Source organism: Chelonia mydas, chromosome 18 (genome assembly GCF_015237465.2).
Source record: "Chelonia mydas isolate rCheMyd1 chromosome 18, rCheMyd1.pri.v2, whole genome shotgun sequence".
Classification (NCBI taxonomy): Eukaryota; Metazoa; Chordata; order Testudines; family Cheloniidae; genus Chelonia; species Chelonia mydas.
This window is the reverse complement of record NC_051258.2, coordinates 8,035,816-8,059,979: the sequence shown is the minus strand read 5'-3', so window position 1 is coordinate 8,059,979 and position 24,164 is coordinate 8,035,816. Positions and strand designations below refer to the sequence as shown.

Here is a 24,164-nt window from a genome sequence, read left to right as displayed (position 1 = left end):
TTCAAGGACACCCATGCAGGATAGATACTCTGCTTGGAACTGTACTTCTCTGATACAACTGGAATAAATATAGGCTTTTGAAGATATTGTCATGAAGAAAGCTTATCACTAGTCCCTGGAGTTTATAGGGCTAAATACCAGAAGTAGCAAATTTGCTGACTTGTCTAGATTTTCAACCTATTGCTGTTGCAGTGTCCTATTTTTATACATGTCCGCATGCTACAGTTGAAGAATGAAAATAGTGTTAGTGGATAAACTAATTAAACTCTAATTGCTACTTTGAAAATTGTCAGTTTGAGTATGTGTGTGCACATGTGGCTGAGACTGAGGGAGGCTTTCCACTGGACACCTACAATAACTATCTAATCTTTTTATTACAAGAGGTAAGGTAAGATCTTTGCGGCTGGAATAAACTCAGCCAGAAATGTTATTCTGATCTCTGCCTGCAAATCTTTTTTTCTTTCAGATGGGAGGAGGAACTGGCAAAGCGAATGGGACTGGAGTCTATTGTAGAAACCATGCAAGAGGTGGGTTTTGAGTGGGATCTTGGCTTTCCTAGTACTGACCACCATTCCTCCAACTCTTGAGCTAAAATACTTCATAGTATAGGGTTTTCCCCTTTCATGTGGTCATTTAAAATTAATATTTTGTCTGGATTAATTACTCTTTGATCCTAAGAGTCTTGAGCCCTTGTAGCTGTGGCAGCTGAATTACCTCCTGCTGGATAGAGCTGTTAATATTTGAAACCTTAGGTTGCTTGATGCTGAATTTTGATTGAAGCAGGAGGAGTGCCTTGATTCACCTAGTTCAATCTGCAAGGAATGCATCTTTATTCTTCAGTATGCAATAAATGGGATCTGTAGTCGGTTACCTGTATCAGTTCTTTTGCAGAAGGCAATCTCTTAACTTAATGAAGGTAAAGGGGCGCTTCTTTGGAGTGTTCAGCTACAGTAGTCCAAGCCATTAGCCTCTCATCATCATGAGAACCCTTCTTAATAGAACAAAACCAATCCCTGAATTTGGGTTCTCTTAACATCGGAAGTTCCTAGTGTTCAGATTGAAGTAGGGGAAAATATGCTGATACGATGCAACCCCTGGACCACACTCCATCTAAATATTCTCCTCTCCTTCACTCCCACTATGCTCTTGGTTGAGCAGCAAGGTAGGCGGGTCCTGAAACTCACCCACTTGCATTTGTAGCAGTGGGGCTATTGAGGTTGGTGCAGGTGGTACGGGCAGGCTTTCAAGAGCCGATATTCCCTTCCAGCTATTTTCCACCTTTGTGAAGCTTAGCAGTTAAGTAAATGCTTTCAGATATTTAGTTATTTCCTTATTTTCTCTCTCATAGGAGGCCCAAGAAGCTGAAGCTGTCCAGGAAGAGTTAAATGAAAAGATTGAGCGGCTGAAAGCAGAGCTTGTTGTCTTTAAGGGTCTGATGAGTGATGTAAGTACCTTGGGAAGTAGAGTGGCCCATCCCCACCTGCTTTTGTGAAATCTATCTCTGTCATGCAAATGGCTTCATTCATAAAAAGGTTATGGTCTAAATGAGTGCTGCTTTGTAGTTAGTATTATGGCTGCCTTTATGATCTAATGCATCAGACAGATCACTCTCTCCCCCCCTGCCCCCCCCCCCCGCGCTTCCTGTCTGGTCTGTGTAGAGATGCATTAAACTTGCTGCTTAGCCCATAACCCTGACTTCCCATTCCCTTCTTGCCAGCTAGCAACGACCTCATTCAAACTTGCAGCCTTTGAAATGATGCATTGGAGAATCCACATGCTATTAGGGTAAAAGTTCAGCCATTATGCAGCCGTTGGTACTCTTATAATAAAGGGTGATTTTGATTTGAGTCATACAAGCGTTATTGTCAGAAAAAAAAAATCTAAAACAGCTCTCCCAATTCTACCTTTGTGAAAGGCTCTTATCAAGAATATCCCAGTTTATCTGTGTCATTGGTTCCAGGATATGGCTTTGTCTGCAGTGCTGCTGTCTCCTTTTAGAAAACTTATGAACTGTGTATATCTCTAGAGTTCTTCCATTGTCCTCTTTGAGTCTATAATTTTCCCCAAAGCTGTGGGATCTGGTAATGTCGTCATAACTGGCTGTTTTGAGAACTTTATCTTACAGTCTGGCTATAGTCATAGCATATTATCTGACTGTCAGTGTGTAGGGCTAGTATGCAAATATAGGTGAGAGGAAAATGTGTAAGTAAGATGAAAGAGCAGGATTTTAAGGTTCACCTGACTTCTCTTTTACTGAAGAGGTGCTGATGCCAGCAGTGTAGCTAAGATAATTCATGATGCATATCTAGTCTGTAATTTTATAAGAATTTTATTTCCCCCACCTTGGTCTGATGCAAACTTGCAGAATCTGCTCCCTGAAATCGCATCCATTCTCTCAGGGCTGCTAGGCCTACTCCTAAAAAATTCAGCAGTTCACTGACCCCCCTCTTTAGGTGGTTCATCAAAAAGAGAAATACTTGCTGGGTTAAATACAGTCTGCAGGAGAGCAATTTAGAGAGGCAAGGTAGGTGAGGTAATATCTTTTATTGGCCCAACTTCTGTTGGTGAAAGAGACAAGCTTACACCAGAGCTCTTCTTCAGGTCTGGGAAAGTTACTCGGAATGTGAGCTATTTGTTAGAGTTGCACCCTTCCACTGTAACTTTCTACTGTGCATACTAAGGGAGGTAGTGACTACAACATCCTGTTGTATTTGAAGTAGAAGTGCTTCCTCCAGCCTTTCTGAGCTCTGCAAGGTGGAGTTAAACAAAGAGGTAGAGAAGGCCATAAAGCTGTGTGGAAAGCCATAACTGTGTTTGCATAGTTACCCAATGATATTCAGGACAAAAAAAGTCTAACAAATTGACTTGCAGGTTGTTTTTTGTCCTGTTGACAAACTGAATAGATATAAATACTTCTTATCAAAACTTTTGTCAAATGTTTTCATGTTTTGTGTAGACTTTTTTTTTTTCTGAATACAAACATTTTGATTTAAAAAAAAAATCTTCTCTAGTGTACTTCAGTTTCATGTGGAGAAAGATTACCCTGGATGGAGGAAATTAAAAACAAAACAAACCTTTCTGATTTAGTTAGCAAAAGCATTTCCACTTTTAAAGTAGTGCTTACAGATTAATACACATCTGACTGGTGTTTTCCCAAATACTATGTGAAAGCAGGCTATGACTTGCATTCAGGTCAGTCCTTCCCAACAAAGCAAAGTTGGTTTGTTTTTTTTAGCCCAGAAACTCTACAGTTGTAAATGGAGAAAATCTCCTCTCAATCATGCAGCGACATTGCCAATGGGGAAGGAGGAGCAGCTACTTACAAATAATATATATAACTTCTGTCTAATGTGCAGCATGATATGATGCAGTGGCATACAGTTCTCTGCTGGGACAGAAGACCGATTAATGTGGGTATTGCTTTTGCTCTGTACCAAGCTCACATGGACTTCTATAGACGTAGCTCTGTTTTAACTTTTTTTGTGTGTGAGAGATATATATGAAGTTGGTGCACAATTTTTTCAGAGCAGAATCTGACTAACTTTTCTTTACAGTGAAGTGCTAACTTCCTATCTGAAGTGGGCAAAAGTGATGAAGTATCATCAAATCCCTCATCTTGTTCTTTGCTTGCTTAACAGGTTTACATCTTTTCCTCACCCATTTTATAGTTTCACTGAGTCCATAAGAGGTGACTTTTGCTAGGTCTAGGAGTCACTTGTTCCCATAGCAAAGAATCTCAGTAGCTAGTTTTCATTCTCAAACACTTGCATTTGTTGGAATCAGATTTGAAAGTGTTAATTCCAGTAGTTGCCTAATCTAGACTATCCTTGTTCTGCCTTTCCCTGGAGAACAGGCGCAATGTGGTGTAAGAATGGTGTGCTCCGGGTTTATAGAGATACAGTGCGTATCCCTTCACTCCTGAACTGTGTAACAATAGAAGATAATCCACTACTGTCCTTCCTGCAGCCCATGACAGACCTGGACACAAAGATCCAAGAAAAGGCCATGAAGGTGGACATGGACATCTGCCGTCGAATCGATATTACAGCCAAGCTGTGCGATGTAGCACAGCAGCGCAACTCTGAAGATGTTTCCAAGATATTCCAGGTGATTAGGCCCTGAATTTTCTCTAGGGCAGGACAAGATGATGGCAGTATGAGGGAGGGAAAAGAGAGGGAATGTTGGGGAGTTTAGTTCATGCTCAAACTTCATCCAACATTCTCAACTTCTTTTGAAATTTCTCCCCAGTAGACTTCTTTTCATCCTGAATCTCTCCAATTGTAACAATGATCCACATAATCTGCTGCAGTATTAAGACTTGAGAGTTTATAGAAAACCTTCCAAAGAGAGCTCAGAATGTCCTTTGAAAAATACTATTAAAGTTTGGTGGTAGTTTACAAGTAACTGTACAAAAAAGCATCCTGGGATTCTATGTTCAACTAAATGGTTCCATCAGATTTGCTCCCTTCACAAGTAAGAGGATTTAACTTCATGCGCTGTACTTGCATCCTGTGATCTCCAAGTTGAGCCCTTATTTTTGGCTCATACACCATGAAGAGAAATAAATAAATTTCTGACACTGATGGTTAGTTAACTACAATTACTTTGATATGTGAGGGCAAACAGAATACAGTTTACTTTCCCATAGCTATATTGGCTATATTGGCTGACTAACCGGGGAAAACTAGTAACTTATTTTGCTCCAAAAGTAAGCCGTTATAGCTCAAAATACACACACAACAGAGCTATTGAGTGATCAAGTGCCCTTAGCACAGTCCAATTTTTGATCATAACTGCGTTTTAAATTGATCATTGGCCCTTGCAACTTACCTCAGCTTTCCATCTTCAAATAAATAGATCTGACTTTTTTAATCTTTCCAGTACAGTAGCTGCTAAGGGCTGCACTGTACAAACACAGGTTTTTTATTAAAAAGTCCTTGCCCTTCTCTTGAGCCTTTCACATGGATGTCTTAAATGTGGTGAACAGTAAACTCTCCTCCATTCCAAATCAACTTTTTAATATCTTGTAAAATGCTTAGCTAAGATAAACATGAGTTTTCATTAGCTTTTTTTTTGTAATCTGGACAGAAATTGATTCAATTACCTACTTGATAGGGGGAGAGAATTGCAGCTCCCCTGTGTTCAACAGTATTCCATTTTTCTAAAGAGAGATCTTGACTTTTGACTTTGATAAGTGGTAAAACTGTGCTACTGTTCTAAATTGAGTACACAGTTTTGATCAAGTATGCAGTGGTTAAAATCATCAGCGCAAAGGGCAACACCAGTCCTGAATGGCTCAGTTAGCAAATTAGTGAAAATTAAAGAGATTTGGCATTTATTGTGTGCTTTAAAAATGTTAGCGACTGCATCACACCATCTGTAAATACTCATGAATATTTGTGCTGAAGTCCCACTGGACAAAAGAATGATCCTTCACTTTGCAGGGTTAGCTTTTGGTTCTCTTTGCACATCTATCAACTGCATTTATTTGGGTTTGTTCAGTTCCCACATCTCTTGTACTGTCAAACTGATGACTAGCAATCTGTGCCTGTGACAGTGGGGTGGGAATAGCAAAGGAATCAAGATTACCTTTAAAAGAGTGTTGTTTACTTTCTGTGAGCGTTCAGTTCTGAAAGCACCAGTCTTGTGATGGTAGTGGCAAGAGAGGGAGAGTACTGTCATTTCTCTCAAGCCTGCTGCCTGGACATTCTTACCAGCTTCTGCTTGGTCCCTGTATCGTTCTAGCCTTCGCATGCTTTTCTGTAGCCCATATAATGTTGCCAGTGAGTACATCCTGTATGTAGAGCTCTGGCAGTCTGCAGCTTGCTTTGCTCTGTGCCATTTTGAACTGCTTCCTTTTGCTCTACGTTCACTACTTCCTAATAGATCTGATTCCTGTCCTTAATGCGTGCAGTCACTCACGCACCTGAATCACTGGGTACTGATGAACCATTATCTTCCACCTAACCTAACACCTCTCCTTTCTTCTCTCTGCACCCTTCAGTGCAGCACCTCAGTTGAACCTTCCAGTCACTGCCCTTCTCTCCAATTAAGGTTGCTTCCAAAAAGAAAGAACGCAAGCTAACATCTGACGATGACCTCTCTGAGCAGGATGGAGACAACACCAGATTATCAGATGATGAAGTCAGCTGTTCTCTGAACATCACAGATGAAATGAAGCGAATGTTTAATCAGCTGTGAGTATTCTGTAGAGTATGAGGTCTTTATTGTGGGACTTTCAGGTCAACTGAGACTCCAAATTCAGATTTTTGGTGTTGTCACAATCCAAGACCCCAGTGTGTTTTCACAAACTTTCTAAATGTCCAGTAAAAATAGTTTTTTCACCAAATATTCAGCATTAATTGAACTCAGACTGCAGAATTTTGGTACCCCATAAGACTCGGTGAAATTTAGATATAAACAAAAGTGTAACTGAACTGTTCATTTTCACTGTCCACACCGAGTAGAATGCAGAAAGCAAGTAGCAATAAATAGTGAAATTAGACTTCTAAACTTTTATTTAATAATCACCCTGCTTGTAGCTGACGTGTATCATGCTCAAGAATGAAACTCTGCCCTTATTTATATGGTCTGGCATAAAGGTTTCCAGAGTTGTGAGATTTTTTTTCCTGCATCTGCCTCTTTGTCTGAGTGGAGTATGAGAATGTGAGATTTGAATAGATATAATTGTTTTTCCTTAACTTCTTTGCTAAAAGCTCAGTTCATAATATGAATACAGAATTTCTGCAGGACGGTTTGGAATTAACTTTAGCCAACCATCATGGCGATTCTGTCTAGAAACTCCAACACCAGAATACCTGAATGCATCCGATGAAGTGAGCTGTAGCTCACGAAAGCTTATGCTCAAATAAATTTGTTAGTCTCTCTAAGGTGCCACAAGTATTCCTTTTCTTTTTACCAGAATACCTAGTTATGGATGTTAAGGACACTAATGCTGGAACGGTCTTGCTCAGGACTGGTGTTCTTGTGGATTAGAATTAGTAGGGCAAATTCCTGCTTTAACTCCTCCCCCCATCCTCCCCAAAAGTTGGGGTGGTGGTAGCAGAGCTATAGCAGCCTATCAAAAACTCCAGAACATCTTGCTGGTGCAGGACAAGATAGTTCAGGAAGGCTGGAGGCTACGAGCTCTGGAGTGCTCCTTACTGCCTCTCTAGAAAGGATTGGCGTGTGCTTCTCTAGCATCTGCCACCAACTGTGGCAAGCATGCTCTGGGGGCTTTGTCATGTTTTCAAGCTGACTGGCTCTGCCCCCTTGAGAGAGGAACACCAGCAGGTGCACAAGCTTTGCCCTTTCCTGAAGTTTAAATACTGAGTCTGCCCTGCCTGTCTCCTGAATGAATACATTGGGAAAGTGGGAGGCTCTCTGTGCTTTCCCACACAACATAGGACAAGATATGGTACTAGATAGTAAATTTTCACAGTCTCTAGAGTTCAGGCTCATTGCTTTCTGCCCTGGTTGGCTGCTACCAAAATAGTCACTATAAGGCTTTTCAAGCCTTACATAATGGGAACTCCCTGAGCTGGAGAGCTGTAGGTGGCTCCCTTGTTAATGCCACTCCAAACGTGGATCTTAAGTGCTCACTATCACCTCCCTCTGGCCCTCTTCTCCTTGTCAAAGTTCAGCCAGCTGCAGTTATTTCATAGTGTAATAGAAATGCATTTTAGGTTTCTTTACTACTCCTTCATTGCTGAAATTCAGGTGTGCTTAACTGCAAACCAACAGATAACTTTTGTGGAGTTTTTAGTAATAATTAGCATTTACGGTATTATACTGAAAACATGATACAAACACTAATTCCAACACTAGTTTAAAAAACAAGGAACTTAAGATTTGATTTGTATGGTGAAGTCCTCTTAATACTCTGTCTCTAATACTCTCCTAATTAGCAAATAAATCTTCCAGGTCTACAACACACACACACACCTTATAAAACTTTCTATTGCGGGGGACTCATTTGTGACATCATTCTGAAGATTCTTGGGTAGGACACTAACCCCTCTTCATTGTGTCTTTCTTATCTCTTCCCACGCAGCCCTACATGCGGCTGGTGCGTTTTTTGCTTTTGTTTTTCCTTTCAGTTAATTACTGACGTAAGCTTTGCAGTAATTTATGGCTTCATTATTAAAATGCAAGAGGCTTCTACAATAGTTGTTTTTATAAACTTGATTTAATAAGAAAAAACTCCTGTATCAGCAGTAGCACATAGAAATCCTGTTATTAACTTCAAATGTGGTTGATCTAAATAACACTGAATGGTCATAGGTTCATTTAAGTGACCTGTGATAAACAAAGGTATTTCAAACTTCATCCCCTTGGGTTTTGTGGTAATGGATTTGTGAGTATGGACTCATACCAACACCAGAGATGAAAATAATTTGTTTTTTGAGCTGTAATTAATGAGGCGCATCATTAAAGCACTGTTATTAGTGAAAGGTCCTGAGTTTCAAATAAAACAAATAACCATCTTTGAACAATGAATACAGCTAAAGCAGACAGCAGTTTAAATTGTGTGGTCTTTGTCTTTTCAAACAGTGAGCTCTTAGAGTGAAAAGAACTCTATGATTTAACAGACTGTGAAGGGTGGGTGCATTAAACTAGAAGTTTTAAAAATAAGCAAGGCTGGTCATCAGTAGACGTACATTCCCTGCCTGTCCTCTTGCCAAGTTCTTTAACTTCTTCATAAGATACAGAGTTGGACTCAACTTCCGGCTTGATGTGATCATCTTAAAAGGAAATGAACTCAGGAAACAAAAATATGTCTAAGCCTGAAACAATTGAGAGAATATAAAACAAGAAGCCTTTCTCCCCTCCACCCCGCTCTGCTTTAACAAGGAAAAGAAACAAAGTAGCTAGAATAGAATTTCCATTGTGCTGCTGTTCAAGTGTCTTAAGTCTCTTCTTTCTTGTAACTTTAATTTACTTAGCAACTGACCAAATTAAAGGGACTGTCAAATTAAAAATTATTGCAGGCTATTTTTAACCTATGTTAATGAAACTATTACTCAAAATGGAATTTAAATGAGAAAGTAAACAGGATTTTTTACTCATGCGGTTATGTGCTTCTGTTTGGAGAATGAAAATCAGTGGAGCCTATTTAATTTGTTCACAGTTGGTCTCTTTCTTGGAACTGCAACATTTGATTTGCTAGTGCTGCAGGCAGAATGTTTGTGTGTAAACTTTCCATTTGACACTTTAAAAAAAATCCATGGGAACCGTTCTATTGGCCTTTGCTTTTGGGAACGTTTAAAACTACATTTTCAATCAAACTTGTCTACAAACTAGTTCTGCAAACTGCGTTTTCAGTCCTCCTACGTAACGGAATAGTTTAAAACATTCTTGTGGTTTAGCAACTGTTCAGTGCTGAAATAGCAAAATTAAAGCACCATCTAGAGGCGAAAACTGGAATTGTCTGTCTAAAGTAGATCGAATGTTGACAAGATTCCAGTACTCTGTTGCAGGGTGGGGAGAAACCCAGGTGTCGGAACCTTCCAGACAGAGCAGCAGAGCCTGTTTTAATAGCCTTTAGATTTTTCAGCTGTTGCATTTCTGTTTCTCTTCCTTTTCTCCTATAGTTTTAATGTAGTGTTTTAAGGCTGTTCTTTTGAAGGTATTTCCAAGGCTGTGGAAAGACGTGGTTTGAAATAATTTCTACCCTTTTTTTTTTTTAAACTGCTCTTTTAACAGGCGTGAGACATTTGATTTTGATGATGACTGTGACAGTTTAACATGGGAGGAGAATGAAGACACCCTGCTTCTCTGGGAAGACTTCACAAACTGCAATCCTTCAGTTGACCTGCAAGGAGAAGTGAGCTGAGTTGTTCTGTTTTTCACTTGTTTCCCATTTATTTCCTTCAGGAGATGGCACACTGCAGCTTATCATGTATAGCCACTCTCAGCCTTTGTATCTTTGGCTGGTGATTCAGTTGGCCATGAAAACATGCTTTTTCAGATCCTCTTAATGGTTTTGGCTTGCTTTCTGATACTGATCTACACTCCATCAGTCTTGTCTGTTTGCTCCCTCAAAACTTAAATATAACTTTAAAAATAAAATACAAGGCAAAAGAAACTAACAAGATACTTTTTTAAACTAATGCATCTCATGATCTATTGCTTTAAATCTTATCCTTCCCATACTCTGACTCACTGTTCCCTCTAAGCTGTGCACATGCACATAGCGAACACCGCGCGCACAAAAATTTGCAAGAAGAACTTTTTGCACACATGGCTGTCAAAAATTAGAGGGAACATTGTTCACACTTGCTCATCATCCCTTGAAGTCATTTAACTACCTTTGGCTGTAAGCTCCTCCACTTAGGAGCCGTTATCTCACTTTCTGTGTAAAGTGCTATGTACAGCTGTGACACTGTGGAAATAATATCTATTTAGATAATCTGTGTAGAATAGTATCCACATTTCATAGGTGTGATGAGCTTAAAGACCTTGGCCATCCAGGTATTTTTATAAAATGTCTTTGTTATATGTGGTGCAGACAAAGCCAAAAGACTTGAATTACCGGGCTGGATAGGGTCTCTGGTATCTTCTGAAACAATGGATCCTGTGCTTCTGTCTCCCCTTTTGATAAGGCCATCTGGCAATAATCTCATGGAGTTTGCTGTTAATAAGATTTCTAAGTCTGTTTGAAATAAATCTGATTGCTACAAGCTTCCTCTTTTAGAAATTTTGAGTGTTTTGAGACAGGCTTTGGGAGATAAGATTTAAACAGGGGCACCTTAGAGGTGTATACATTGTTACTCCATTACTGAGTAGCATGACAGCTCTGGGTGAGTAGGAATTCTGCCTTCCTCACCCCATCACCACTAGAATGTAAAGATGCTGAGGCAGCTGTCTCCTGAATATTGTCTTGTGTTGACTGCCAGGAGTGTGTTAATTTACATCTTTCCATTTGTGTATCATATGGCACATGCTGAAACTGCAGAGATTACTTAAAAGAGCTAAGACTGCAGAATACTGCATATTTAGCTATATGTCTTCTGGTGAGCCGGGAGAGTGCCAGAATGATAAAGTAATGTAGCTGGGTGCTGGAATTAGTGACAGATTATTTGCATATAGCCATGTGTGCATGTATAAGCTCAGTTATCAGTGGCATATTACAGAACTCAGACCTTCTGTGGTGTAACTCTAAAGGTTTTAAGAGGCTTAAATCCTTCTGAATGAATATTACACAAGGAAAGGGTAGATTTGCCTTGTACATGGAGATTCTGAATTAAGACAGACTGAGTGTGTCTGGGCTTTAGCATCATAGTGGTTTACATGCCTGAGTCTCCCGCAGTAGAGTTCTTATTCAACACCCCAGCCACCTTCATTTGTGGCCTCCTTCCTTAAAACCCTTTTGCATGGGAAAAGAAGAAAATGGGATAACTCTGGTAAATCATAGGCCCGCTAGCCTGACATCGGTCCCAGGCAAACTCATGGAAAGGCTGATATGGATGCAATATTTAAAGAATTAAAGGATGGTAGCGTAATTAATGCCAATCATCATAGTCTTATGGAAAATAGGTTTCATCAAACAAAATTTAACTGTGATGGTATACTTAGTCTTCTGTAGGGCGTTTGATTTTGTCCCTTTTGACGTTGATTTCTGTATAATGCTTTTTTTTTATAAATCAATGTTACTCATATTAAATGGATTAAAAACTGGTTAACTGATAGGTCTCAAAGTAATTATAAATAGGTATTTGTTGATCGAGTGGGGTTGTTTCTAGAGTGTCCTATAGGGATCTGTTCATTGCTCAATGTTTGGTAGCCGTAATCTTCCAAAATATCTCCAGTATATCATGGTTAGTGTAGCCAGTGCCAGACAAACCGCTCGTGTTTATTCAATGCAAACTCCTTGGAGCAGTGGCTGTCTCTCCTGCCGGAGCAGTGCCAAAATCAGAGACTCAGTAAATAAGGGTGATTAAGTTAATCTATAAACCAGATTTCCAAAGCAGTATTCCTTGTTTACAAATAAACTAACACTTCTGAAAAATTATTTCAAACCATAATTAAGGCTAAGATTTTGTCATGGCTACGGGCAAAAAGGAAAAGTCACAGAAGCCTGTGACCTGTCCGTGACTTTTACTAAAAATATCATGATAAAATGGGAAGGGACTGGGCAGCTACATGGTGGCTGGGAGTTCTGGGGCCCCCACCACCCGTGAGGGCTCAGAGCTTCAGAGCTGCAGGGGATTCCCCTGTGGCTGGCGGGGAGCTGTAGAGCTTGAAGGCCCACTGCCTGAGGCAGCAGGGGTACCTCACAGCTCCCTGCTGCTGTGGGAGGCGGTGGGACCCTGCAGCTCCCAGCTGCCAGGGCTGAAGTCATGGAGGTCTTTAGAAGTCACAGAGTCACTAAAGGGCAGATTTTTAGTTCTTTAGGCACCTAGTAGGATTTTCAAAAGTATCTAAGCACCCACACCCATTGAAATCAATGAGTTTTGGACGCTGAAGGGTGTTTGAAAATCCTACTAGTGCCTAAACACGTTGAAAAATGTGACTGTATGGGACAAATCCTGAAGCCATTATCCACAAGCAGTCATAGTGGATTAAGGGTGGGGTAGGGCTAGTTGTGTAATTAAAGGGCTACATGATTGGGACCTAAATGAGCTATTCCATAAACTGTTTTAATCTGTCTCAACTAACTGGCCTGTAATGTTCTTCTGTAGCAGGAGGAGAATCTGGGAAACTTGATCCATGAAACAGAATCTTTCTTCAAAACAAGAGACCAAGAATATCAGGAAACAATAGGACAGATCGAGGTGAGAGAGTGCCCTGTGAAAGAAAAATGCTCTACATAAGGATTTATTTACCATCTTAAAAATCTGTTATGAACTTCAGTACTGTGGGTACACTCCCTGGGCCAAATTGTGTGCTCAATTTCAGACCACTGAAGATGATGGAGTGTATATATGTAACTGCAGAACTTGACCCTCAGCATCGCATCCAGTATAGCACATCCTTCCTCAATAGTGCAATAACTTACTTGAGACTACTATGTTGAGTGAGCGTAACGTTGTAACTAGTGGGTGAAGGACAGCTCAGACGAGTATAAATAAAAATACTTTGAGATTTTGTCAGTTTTCTACAACATCCTTTCTTTCTCTTTGGGAAACCCCTCTAGTTGCTAAGGAATGATTTCAGAGAATGCCAGGCTGCACTAGAATAGCTTCTCAAGATCTTTATGCTCCATCTGTGAGCCATAAAATATAAATAGCATCTCACAGGCAGTTTGCAAGTTTAAGGAATCACTGTACATTGACAAACAGGATGCAAACAATTAGTAGCCGAGAGCTGTTGAAAGCAGCAAAACTAAATAGGATTGCAGTACTGGGAAGAAGCTGATAAATATGGTAACCTCAGATAAGATGGAAAGTGAGGCTGCCCTGTGGACCTCATGAATGTGTATGGAATAGGTTACTGGAGTGCTTGCATGACATTCAGTATGCCAACAACCCTTAAAACTGGACAGGACGGGGATTTAGCAAGTCTCCTTGTTATATGCTGACCACTGTCTCTTGTTTTGGACAGCTGGAGCTAGCCACAGCCAAGAGTGACATGAATCGCCACCTCCACGAATATATGGAAATGTGCAGCATGAAGAGGGGCCTGGACGTACAGATGGAAACCTGTCGTAGACTTATCAAAGGCTCAGCTGACAGGTAAATAGGATGTTCCTTGGTTCTCTGCTGTTCTCTAAGAACTCCTCCTGCAGACACATTGCCTAACAGTCCATTAAAAAGCATTTAAGTAAAATACTTCCTGTTGATGCTTTCTTCAGTTTAGAAAGGAAGTTTTACGCACCTTCCAAAGAGGCTTGATGCTCACTACTGTTGTGTTTGAAGACTTGTGTGTCATTTGCGCACTCAGCCTCCACATTCCCATCAGTAAAACGGGGCTAGTGATGCTCACATTTGTACAACACTGAGATTCTATGGATGAGAAGTGCTAAATATCATTATTAATACTCATTAGAAAATGTAAATCCAGATACAGTGACATAGGACACTTTTTCACCTTACCTGAGGATGGAAAGGGACCCTTTTTTCTTAAAATGAACAGAAAGAGCAGTGTTTAACAGCATCACTTGCTGAACTTTGTCTAAACTTTTCTCTACATTTCTCTGCAGAAATTCTCCATCTCCCAGCTCTGTAGCCAGCAGTGACTCAGGAAACACAGATGAGATTCAAGATGAGTTTGACAGAGAGGCGGATGTGGAGCCTATGGTCAGCTGATACATAGTCAGAGCATTCCAGTAAAAGGGAAAATACAGAAGAAAAAAAAAGTGAAAAAATAGAATACTGACCGAACAGACTAATAAGCCCTGGCACAGGGTTCCTGAAGACTCATTCCAATACGCATCCCCACCCCACCCAAGGATTGGTGCTGTACATTTCTACTGTTCTACAAATTACAAATGCAGAATTCTGTAAGAAAATATGGTGTTTTAATTGTGCCTTTGCCCCAAGCTGAGCCACTTTGAGCTCTAATGAAATATTAATAGCAGGTGTTTTTTATAAGAAAAATAAAAAGGGGGGAAAAAAATTTGGACGCAGCAGAGAATGGTGCTGGAAAAGTTTTGCGTGTTTCAGTAGACTTATGACCTACTGAAGTGCTGCACTGATTGGCGAAAGGAACACTGTGGAAAAATGAGCATAGAACACAACACAATTACAGTATGATGACCACAGCTGTCTTACCAAAAAAAAAATAAATAAAAAAAACGTAAACACCTCCAAATGTAGCCGTTAACCCCATTTAAAAATAGCAGTGGGTTAGAGGCAGACTTTAGGCTCATGCAATTATAAGGTATCTAAAGGAATCTCTTTATGCCATCTGTCTGGGTGGAGGGACCTTTGGAATCTGCACAAGCTTTTTGCCTGAGTCTAGAATCCCAAGAAGCAGTTCTCAGCTCGGTGGCAAAGCAGATGGACAGGGTACACTGGGGTGGGAATATCACCGTTAAACTACTATGCAAAAAAAAAAAAAAAAAGCTTGCCTTATTTATATGGAATGTTTGGTCCCTGCTGGGCTTGAGTTATCTCTTGGTGGAAGGAAAGCTAAAAAACACAGTTGCACATGTTAGTTATCTGTAGAGCTTCCTTTGTGGAGGAATGTCTGTTATAATGCCTTTGTTTCCTGGGATGGGATTAGGAGGGGGATCAGCCCTTCAGTTCCTGAATTTTTTTTCCAATACTTTTTTTTTAATCATAATAGTTGCAGGTCTGTCTTTACTGTCTGGGATATAAGCAGCATAAAATGCAATTTCATGAGCAGCGTGGTTGAAGTATCAGGGTAAACTGACACACTATGCTATAGATGTAGGCTTGAGATGTGACATCATTACAGACCACTGTTCTTTGGAAAAGCTGAAAATCAGAAAATACTGTAATGCTTTTTAGGGCACAGTAAAATGAATCCTAAACTACTGCTGCTCTGGAATTAGGGAATAACAGCCATGTGCTTTCTCTGTGAGAAAGCAAGTAGACCTAGGCCTTACGTGTCTGTTCCTCTGTATTTTAAACCAGAGAAAGCAGCATCAAAAGTCTAATTTATTTACTTTCTATTCAGGGAGCTGGTGGCATGAGATGGGCTGTTCTTGGTTATAATTAGGAGTTATCACAACTGAGCCAAGAGAAAAGGGGAATGGAAATCTCCTGACTGTAAGCAAGCGGAAGACCATACCAGATTGTTTTGCAGGCCACTGTTGAAGACCTAATTAATATCTCTTAGAAGTAACTATGTAGCTAGTGACCATTTTAAGACTTAGAGACTAAATTTCAAATTATTATTTTTTTCCCCCTTTCATGAATCTCCTCCCACAGCGGTTGGAAAATACTGCGAGTGGTTTTCTTCCCATACTATTTCATGTAGATTGGACGGAGAAATGTCAGGTTTTTAGCATCCTCTCAGTGTTAAGTGGTGCTGAGATGGCTGTTCTGTACTCATCAACTTGAAATAAAATCAGGGGATGGCATTGTGAGCAAACAAAATCTAGTACACAGAAGAGTGCTGCTTTCTCCATAACAGAGCACAAGTGTCTGTATTAGGCAGAGAATGCCTCTTGGAATTTTGCACAACTTGCTTCACTCTGGGGGCAGTGTAACCCTGACAGATCCTTGCTTGTACAGTAGCTTTGTGTACCGTACCATCTTATCGACTCTGGTTCCCTGCATTGCTGCCTAAAATTCTCTCATTGCTCTTCCCATTGAGTGTCCTGTAGCTGACTTCGTAGACCCAGACTGAATTGTGTGGGCCATCTGAAACATATGGCCCCCCCCATATCTTTCCAGGTGGGAAGAACTACTGTGATGAGACCCTTCTGGATCCACAATGTGAGTTTAAATTACTCCCGTCCACGAAAAGAACTGTAATGCAAGGACACACTGTTAATTTTACTTTTCTTGCTGTTTGAAACATTCAAGCCACTTGTGCATAATCGCTTGTTAGGAACTCTTTTATCAGTCAGACTGTACCTCAGTGGCCTTTTTAAAATGTTTCATTACATGTGTAATATTGTGCTTAGGTCCTTTTTTAAAAGAAACCTGTATTCCAAAGTGCTCATTCCTAGCATATCTAGCCAAAGCAGTAAATTATGTTCACTAGGAGTGGGATTTGCGGGGTGGGGTGAAAAATACATGTCAGTCGTGCCCTTTTGATAAGGGAATGGGACTCCCATGTTTTCAGTTAAAGTATTTTTAAGGTTACCAAGCCTCTTTGAACCTCAGCTGCTAAATATATTAGGTTTCTCAAAAGGTTGAGACCACCTGCCAAAGCTGAATGTTTGTAGTTCGTTCTCTAGTGACTTTGGAGGAAACATTGTTTATAACAGGAGTTTGCTCCTGTAATGAGACAGCCTTCCTGGAGACTTCCAGTCAGCTGTCCTCAGATTATGAAAACCTCTTTTGTAGGGGAGAAGTTGAACAGTTTAAACAGCCGTCCTACTTAGCTGCTGCTGCTTTCTTTGTAAAATGCAGTATTCTGCAAGGAGACTGGTTCAATGTTTTACCTTTTAATGGTTGGCATGTTGAGGCAGGGAAAGAGAAGAGTATCCTGCGTTAGAGTGAACTGCTTGAGGAAGCAAAACTTAGTTGTTGATACAAGTAATCTGTAACCTACAGTTCATCTCATAGCCATAATTATGAGGAGCATCTGTAATGAGGTTGCATTGTTTGCAAGTGTAGGAGGTGAGGATAGCTGTATAGTAAAGAATAAGAAATAATGTGTATGATGATGAAATGTGTATGATGGTAATAGCAATGACCATGGTTGTTGTTGTTGTCTGTTTTTTCTATAACCATATGTAATCCATTTTTAAAGTTTGTCTTCATACTTGGGTTTGGGGTTATATTTTAGTCAAGGCAGTGGACCTGATAGCTAGTGGGGTCAGCCCCTTGGTAGTTATTGAGTCGATCCCATGGTCGTTTTCCCATGCGGTTTTTTGTTTAGTTTTGTTTCAAATGATGCTGCTGATTTAGCTGACAGTGGTCCCATTTTGTCTGTATTTAACACATCTGTAGTGACCAGATCAAAAGCTTGCCAGAAGAAAAATTGTGAAAATGCTGGAAATCATTTTGATGACCTCTTTTTTCCTTTGTAAAGCTGTAAATACTTTTTTTATTTTCTATTTTTAACGCAGTGTCATATTGACACTTTTTTAGACTTATCAGTAAATCCTCCTCATTGTTTTTTTCCTCATTTTTTTAAGAGGATTTCAAGAAAGCAAACTTTTTTTGCTTGTTAGCAGTGTAATAAAGTAGATCAAATTCCTAAAATGGATTTGTACAAAAACAGTGTTTTCAGTGAATAAATCTCAGTGCTTTTGTGGATGCATGTTCTTCAAAAAGTCCAAAGAATCATGTGGTACAAACGTTTTTCAAGGATTTAATAAATACTACGTTAGCTCCGGCAAGAAACAAGGAATGAAAGCATTTTTTAAAGTATGGCTTGGAAAAACATTAAATGCAACTAAGAGAAATGTGTAATCTATTTATAAATAAACACAGTTTATTCTATTTTCTAGGTATATATATTTTTTTTTAAACATGCAAACAGAAGTCAGTTAGCAAATACAGGTCTTCCTCTGTAAAGTATTCTCTGTTTGATGGGACTCCAAATTCTCGACACTTTCAAGTATCAGCATGAGAAACAAATGTAACAGGTGTGGCTGTCGGTGAAACACTCCTCCCATCTCTTCCTCATAGCAAGAAAAACATATGTTGCGAACGTTACTGTAACTGCAGAATTATTTTTCCCCATCTTCACTGATTCTAATGCCTTCTATTAGAGGGTGAGCATGGACTGACATCTATTCTGCTAACCACAAATGATACTTCAGATGCATATTTTACATTTTTAAAATTTACCTAGAATAAGATTCGTATTTTACCCTCTAGCAGGGTAGAATATATTAGGACTGCAATTCAGACTTGAGGGGCCTGATTGCTAATTTCCTTACACCAGTATAAATGGGGAGTAACTCCATGGAATTATACCAGTTGGAGATCAGAATCTTTCTGTATGTAGGAAGGCTTTTTAGAACTGGTTGCAATTTCGATATGGTAAAGGAAATATTAACATAACATACTTGCTTTCAAAAACTGAAATTCCCATTGTCAGTCCAGACTCAGGGCAGGTCTACACTACATGGTTAAGTTGACCTAAGTGATGCAACTCCAGCTATGTGAATAATGTAGCTGGAGTTGATGTACCTTAGGTTGACTTATTGCGATGTCTACTCCTCACTGGGTTGACGGGAGAAACTCTCCCGTTGACTTACCTTATGCTTCTCGTTCTGGTGCAGTACCGGAGTCGAGGGGAGAGTGATCGGCAGTTGATTTAGCGAGTCTTCACTAGACCCGCTAAATCGACCCCCGGTGGATGGATTGCTGCACCCACCTGTAAGTGGAGACAGGCCCTTAGGATGAGTGATGGCATTGATGGTACAGGAGTGCTTACAGCCATACCAGGAACACCCATAAACCTGTTGAAATGAAGCAGATATTTGCTTATGTTTTCCTTATTTCTATACTGTGGAAAGATCATATTGATGGAAGAATGTTTGTACCTGGAACATGTAGTGAAGAACATCTTAATGATGAAGGGCTTCTGACTGTGCTTCATTTTTGTGAATGCTACATCTTTGAGCAGCATAATGTTTGAAAGGGAGTGCTGCTGACTAAACTCTTAATGCTATTAATGCTTATAACGGTGGAAAACTTTAAAAGGGTCTTTCACCTAAGCTGTTCTATTGGAATTTAAACTCTGCTTGGATAATAATGCTGACCAAGGATCCAAGGTAATGCTCAGATCACTTCTTTCACATTTTGTTTCTAGACTTTTATTTAAAGGAGCTGGTGCATTAGCACAAAGAAGCAGTATTTGTATTGCAGACACAGCAAAGACATACTTAAAAAGTTTTCCTTTGAAATTATATAAAAATCACTGAAACATTTGTTGGCCTTAAGTTTTGTCAAATCTCATTTTCACAAAACCTGAATTTTAGACTAACTTTGACCTGATAGTGCCCCTCGCCTCCAGTATAAAAACATAACGGATAATACCAAGATCCCAAATCATCAAGCAAATTTTACACATGTAGGCTTGTACTAAATATCATTTTTAAAAGTGTACTTGAAAGACTTACCTGTCAAGCTTTGAACTTAGCTTCTTACTTGAGCTTAAATTTTCCTTTTAAAATGTCTTCACATGCATTTGTGCATAGCTTTGGGGTCTTCGTCTTTTGTATTTAAAGCAGCCTTTCAAAAAGCTCATCTTTTTGAAGTAGCAGAGATTTTGAGAGGCTGGATGAAGTTGGATGCTGATGAGGCCCTCAGCTCTTTAAAAGAGCATGTCAGGTCTCCTTATCTGTGACTTGTGGCACTCCAATAATGAAGCACTTTCACAAACAAGATATGGTCTTAAATCTGAATAGGTCTGTCTTTTCAGGCAGGCAGTGATGCTAACATCAGAAAAACTGCTTAAGAAATAGTTACACATTTGACTTCCTTGCAGTACTTGTCTAAAGGTTTTGAAATTGACAGTCCAAATCATTCCCATGGTGAAACATACATGTACCCCTGTGCTGCAAATCTGGGCCATGTTTAATTTGTTGGCTGCCTGAAGTGACAACCCACACAGAGTTAATCTTAAATCTTGTTCTAGAAATAAATGTTTAAGATGGTTAAGAGCTTGGGCACTTAACCACACCTCCTTAATAATAGAGTTTCACTGAAAGGAATATACAAAGTCATCTGTCCCTAGAGTTAAACTATTTTTTAGCTAAATTTTGCCAAAAATGGTATTTATTTTTTAAAGTGTTTAAAGGGGAGACCTTAATTAACTCCTTTCCATGCCATGTCACTTTGTGTCTGTTAGGGTTTTTTTTGGCTCACGTGAGAGTTTTATTTTAATACTCATTAAAACAGACTACTGTTCAGAGTGGAAATGAAACTGTTTACTGTATTGTTGTAAATATTGTGCTTTATATTCTGTATATTAGCTTATTTTAAAGGGAAAAAATGACTTGAGTGACAATGCTATTTGATCTCCAGTAAGGAAAGATCCAAGGATGAACCAATTCCTAAGCTTGCTCCAGAAGGGCCAGATTTAAGTGGATTGCCCCTCTGTTTGGGAGTCTGTCCTTAAGTTTAAAAGCAGACCAATTGGTTTATAGACTGTCCAAGAGTTTTGCATTATCCATTTTGGAAGGAGCACTAGAAACATGAACAGCAAGAGCCCGAAGCATTTGAATTGGAGATAATCCACTGGAACTCACAATTCCCCAAGTAGTGCCAAAAACTAACAACTGTAGATCCGATCTCTAGCTGCCTGTATACTGTTTTTTCTTGTTCTGTCTTGAAAGGGCAAAAGTCCAAGCACGTATCCGCCTCCATCATTCTCAGCCATCCTGTGCTTGTGGTACTGCCCTTCTGAGAAGCATCGTGATATTGGTTCATCTTTGTGCTCTTCATTTATAAAAATTCTAACTATGAATGTTGATTTCCAAGTCACGTACCAAATGGGCTTCTCTGTGAAAAGGGGCTGTGTTCTGAAGCTCGTTGATGAAAACGGGTTATGGTAATTGTCTGGTTACAAGGAAAACCCCCTTAAAATAAATGCCAAACTTCCTGGTTGTCTGTCTTGTGTGCATCAGTTCTTGTCTTCTCACTCTGTTCTTCCATAACACCTGACGTCCAGGGAAATGTTTAGCTGCATGTAACAGAAACTCGTCAGCACTGAATCACTCATCCAGCCCTCCAAACTTCAAAGGAAAGGGCACCTCAATGTCATTAAATGTCGCCTTCCCCATTTTCTAAAATCTAGACACATTAACTAACCTGAAAAGCATAAGCTTGGCAGCATTTTATACAGGTAAGACTAAATGCTAACCCAAGCTCACAGGTCAAATCCAAAGGCGCAAAGCAGATAGGGCTGTCATACTGAGCTAAGCAATTCAAATATACTGTACCTAAACCCAAGTCTATTTACCATTCAGTGATGTGTGTTAGCAAAAAAATGCTATGAAATTTTTGCTAAACATTTCAGTTCTCTGAAGGTGAAAGGTTCCTCATACAACCCCTCAATGTTTTTCACTTTATAACAATTCAAAGGTTTCAGAGCTCCTTACAACCTTTAGTTTTCCCAGCAGCCCTATCATGAAGGTGATACATAAATTTACCTATGGGGAAAATGAGGCCGGGATTGTGTGACCTTGGCTAATGATCCCAAACAGTGGCAAAGATAGCATTAGACTGCAGGAGCTCTGATTCTCAGTCCCATGCACTGACCTTTTAATTTGGAATGTCTTTTATGTTGAAACGAATAATACTGCTTACTTTGTCTTGTCACTTTATATCAGACTAAATGTAGGCTTCATGCAGTGCAGGACTGTGGCAGCCTGTGCTATGAATAGGGCCCTACCAAATTCACGGTCCATTTTGGTCAATTTCATGGTCGTAGGATTTTTAAAATGGTAAATTTCATGATTTCAGCTATTTAAATCTGAAATTTCATGGTGTTGTAATTGTAGGAGTCCAGAACCAAACAGGAATTGTGTGTGTGTGTGTGTGTGTGTGTGTGGCGGGGTGGGGGGGGGGCGTCGCAAGGCTATCGTAGGGGGGGTTGCGGTACTGCTACCCTTACTCCTGCGCTGCTGTTGGTGGTGGCGGCGCTGCCTTCAGAGCTGGGCAGTTGGAAAGCGGCGGCTGCTGGCTGGGAGCCGAGCTCTGACGGCAAAGCTGCCGCCAGCAGCAGCACAGAGGGGTGGCGTGGTCTGGAATTGCCACCCTGACTTCTGCGCTGCTGGGGGTGGGGGCGCTGCCTTCAGAGCTGAGGGCCTGGCCACCAGCTGCCACACTCCAGCCACCCAGCTCTGAAGGCAGCGCAGAAGTAAGGGTGGCCCCCCTAAAATAACATTGTGGCCCCCCCCGTAACTCCCCTTTGGGTCAGAACCCCCAATTTAAGAAATCCTGGTTTCCCTTGTGAAATCTGCATAGTATAGGGTAAAAGCGCACACAACAGATTTCGTGCTGGGAGACCAGATTTCACGGTCCGCGACGTGTTTTTCATGGCTGTGAATTTGGTAGGGACCTAACTATGAATCAGAAACTTTATTAATTTGAATAGTAGCAGAAAAAGGAATAGGACTGCACACAACTGGCCTGCTATGTCTAAATACGTTTCTCTTATAAACGCTCTTCCCTTCTACACCACGCTTGCTAAAGGACATTGGTCCAAGGTTGGAGCTACCTTGCATCTTATGCTGTCCTAGCAAATAGCCTCTGAATTTTAAATACCCTCAGAACTAAACAAAAACCCCCCTGACTTAAAAAACAACACCCGAGTCATAACTTTGAAGAACTGCTAAATTCCTCCGGGTGGCTCGGCTGCTGCTTCCTGATGGAAGTCAGAAAGACTGAACTTTACTTTTCGGAAGCATGTCCTCAGGTTTCGAAAGGACAACAGAAATATCTAAGGTTTCAGAGTAGCAGTCGTGTTAGTCTGTATCCGCAAAAAGAAAAGGAGGACATGTGGCACCTTAGAGACTAACTAATATAAATCTCCCCACTGTATTTTCCACTGAATGCATCCGCTGAAGTGAGCTGTAGCTCACAAAAGCTTATGCTCAAATAAATGTTAGTCTCTAAGGTGCCACAAGTCCTCCTTTTCTTTTTAAGAAATATCTAAGAGTGGGCAAGATACTCTAACCCCTTGAAACTATATGGATCATGCTGGTGCATGAAAATTAAGCCACCTGTGTTCTATGGAATGTAACTGAGGCTACTCTAGGACAAGATTTCTACATTGGGTGAAAAGTCCATCTTTATGCTTCGAAATTACGTAAACTGATGAATTACACAAAGCTCTAGTTTGTAAGTAGGACAAACAGAATTTGTTTAAACAAGCCTTTAACAAACACCCCCCCTCGCCCGCCTTTTTTTTTTGCCTTGGCTGTGAACCCTGCTCATTCAAAAGAGACAACAGTAACGCTGATGGTGAATTATTCACTTCTCCATTGTTTCCTCTACTCTCCTATGAATTAAGAGCAATAGCAAAGATTGTAGGAAAACCCAGAGCTCCCTTGTTTTCACATGGATGTCTCAATTTTAAGTGCCTATGAAGGGGAGGGGAATAGTTCAAAGTCAAGTCTGTAACTTCGCAGTAACGGGGCACCAAGACTCTATTTAGATTTATAACAACCTGCTCTAGTTTTTTTACAGTTTCAAAAACATTCAAACTGAAATCAGCAGTTGACCCCACAGGTAACTCAATCCCCAGCTGAAAAAGGAAAAAGTCTTCAGCAGACCCCTCCTCCCCCCATCCTAAGCCTGAATGAAAAAACAGGCCTTTTGTTAAGCCCAGAAGACATTGCTTTGTTTTACCGTTTTTGAGGGGGAGATGAGCAGGGGCTTGTCACCATTCCTCTGTCAGAGGAAGAGATTTTTCTCATTCTTTTGCAGGAGGCCAGTTGAGAGCGGCTCTCTAAATTTTAGACAGTGCCCCCCTTAAACACGAAACAAACAATGTAACTTCTTCCATTGCCTGCCTTTTGTATTTACACAGGAACGAATGATGTACATTGTGAACTGGGCTTTCTAGACTCGGAGGCCAAGATTTTCCAATGCAACTAGTGATTTTGGCTGCCTGGC

The 24,164-nt window shown here is 40.3% G+C and overlaps 1 protein-coding gene across 3 annotated transcripts in view; it reads left to right on the top strand.

The window, feature by feature from the left end:
* Positions 1 to 21,152, top strand: part of IFFO2 (intermediate filament family orphan 2) — a 51,582-nt gene extending 30,430 nt beyond the window's left edge. The window contains exons 2-9 of one of the 3 annotated variants that reach the window (XM_037881007.2): positions 467 to 527; positions 1,349 to 1,444; positions 3,967 to 4,107; positions 6,055 to 6,197; positions 9,706 to 9,826; positions 12,687 to 12,776; positions 13,546 to 13,676; positions 14,144 to 21,152. In XM_037881007.2, the coding sequence (XP_037736935.1) occupies positions 467 to 527; positions 1,349 to 1,444; positions 3,967 to 4,107; positions 6,055 to 6,197; positions 9,706 to 9,826; positions 12,687 to 12,776; positions 13,546 to 13,676; positions 14,144 to 14,249 (889 nt within the window). In that variant the 3' untranslated portion in view covers positions 14,250 to 21,152. Of the gene's footprint in view, positions 1 to 466; positions 528 to 1,348; positions 1,445 to 3,966; positions 4,108 to 6,054; positions 6,198 to 9,705; positions 9,827 to 12,683; positions 12,777 to 13,545; positions 13,677 to 14,143 lie in introns of all 3 variants that reach the window. The other 2 variants (XM_027829922.3, XM_037881008.2) reach the window with 2 other exon arrangements.
* The last annotated feature ends 3,012 nt before the right edge of the window (positions 21,153 to 24,164 follow it).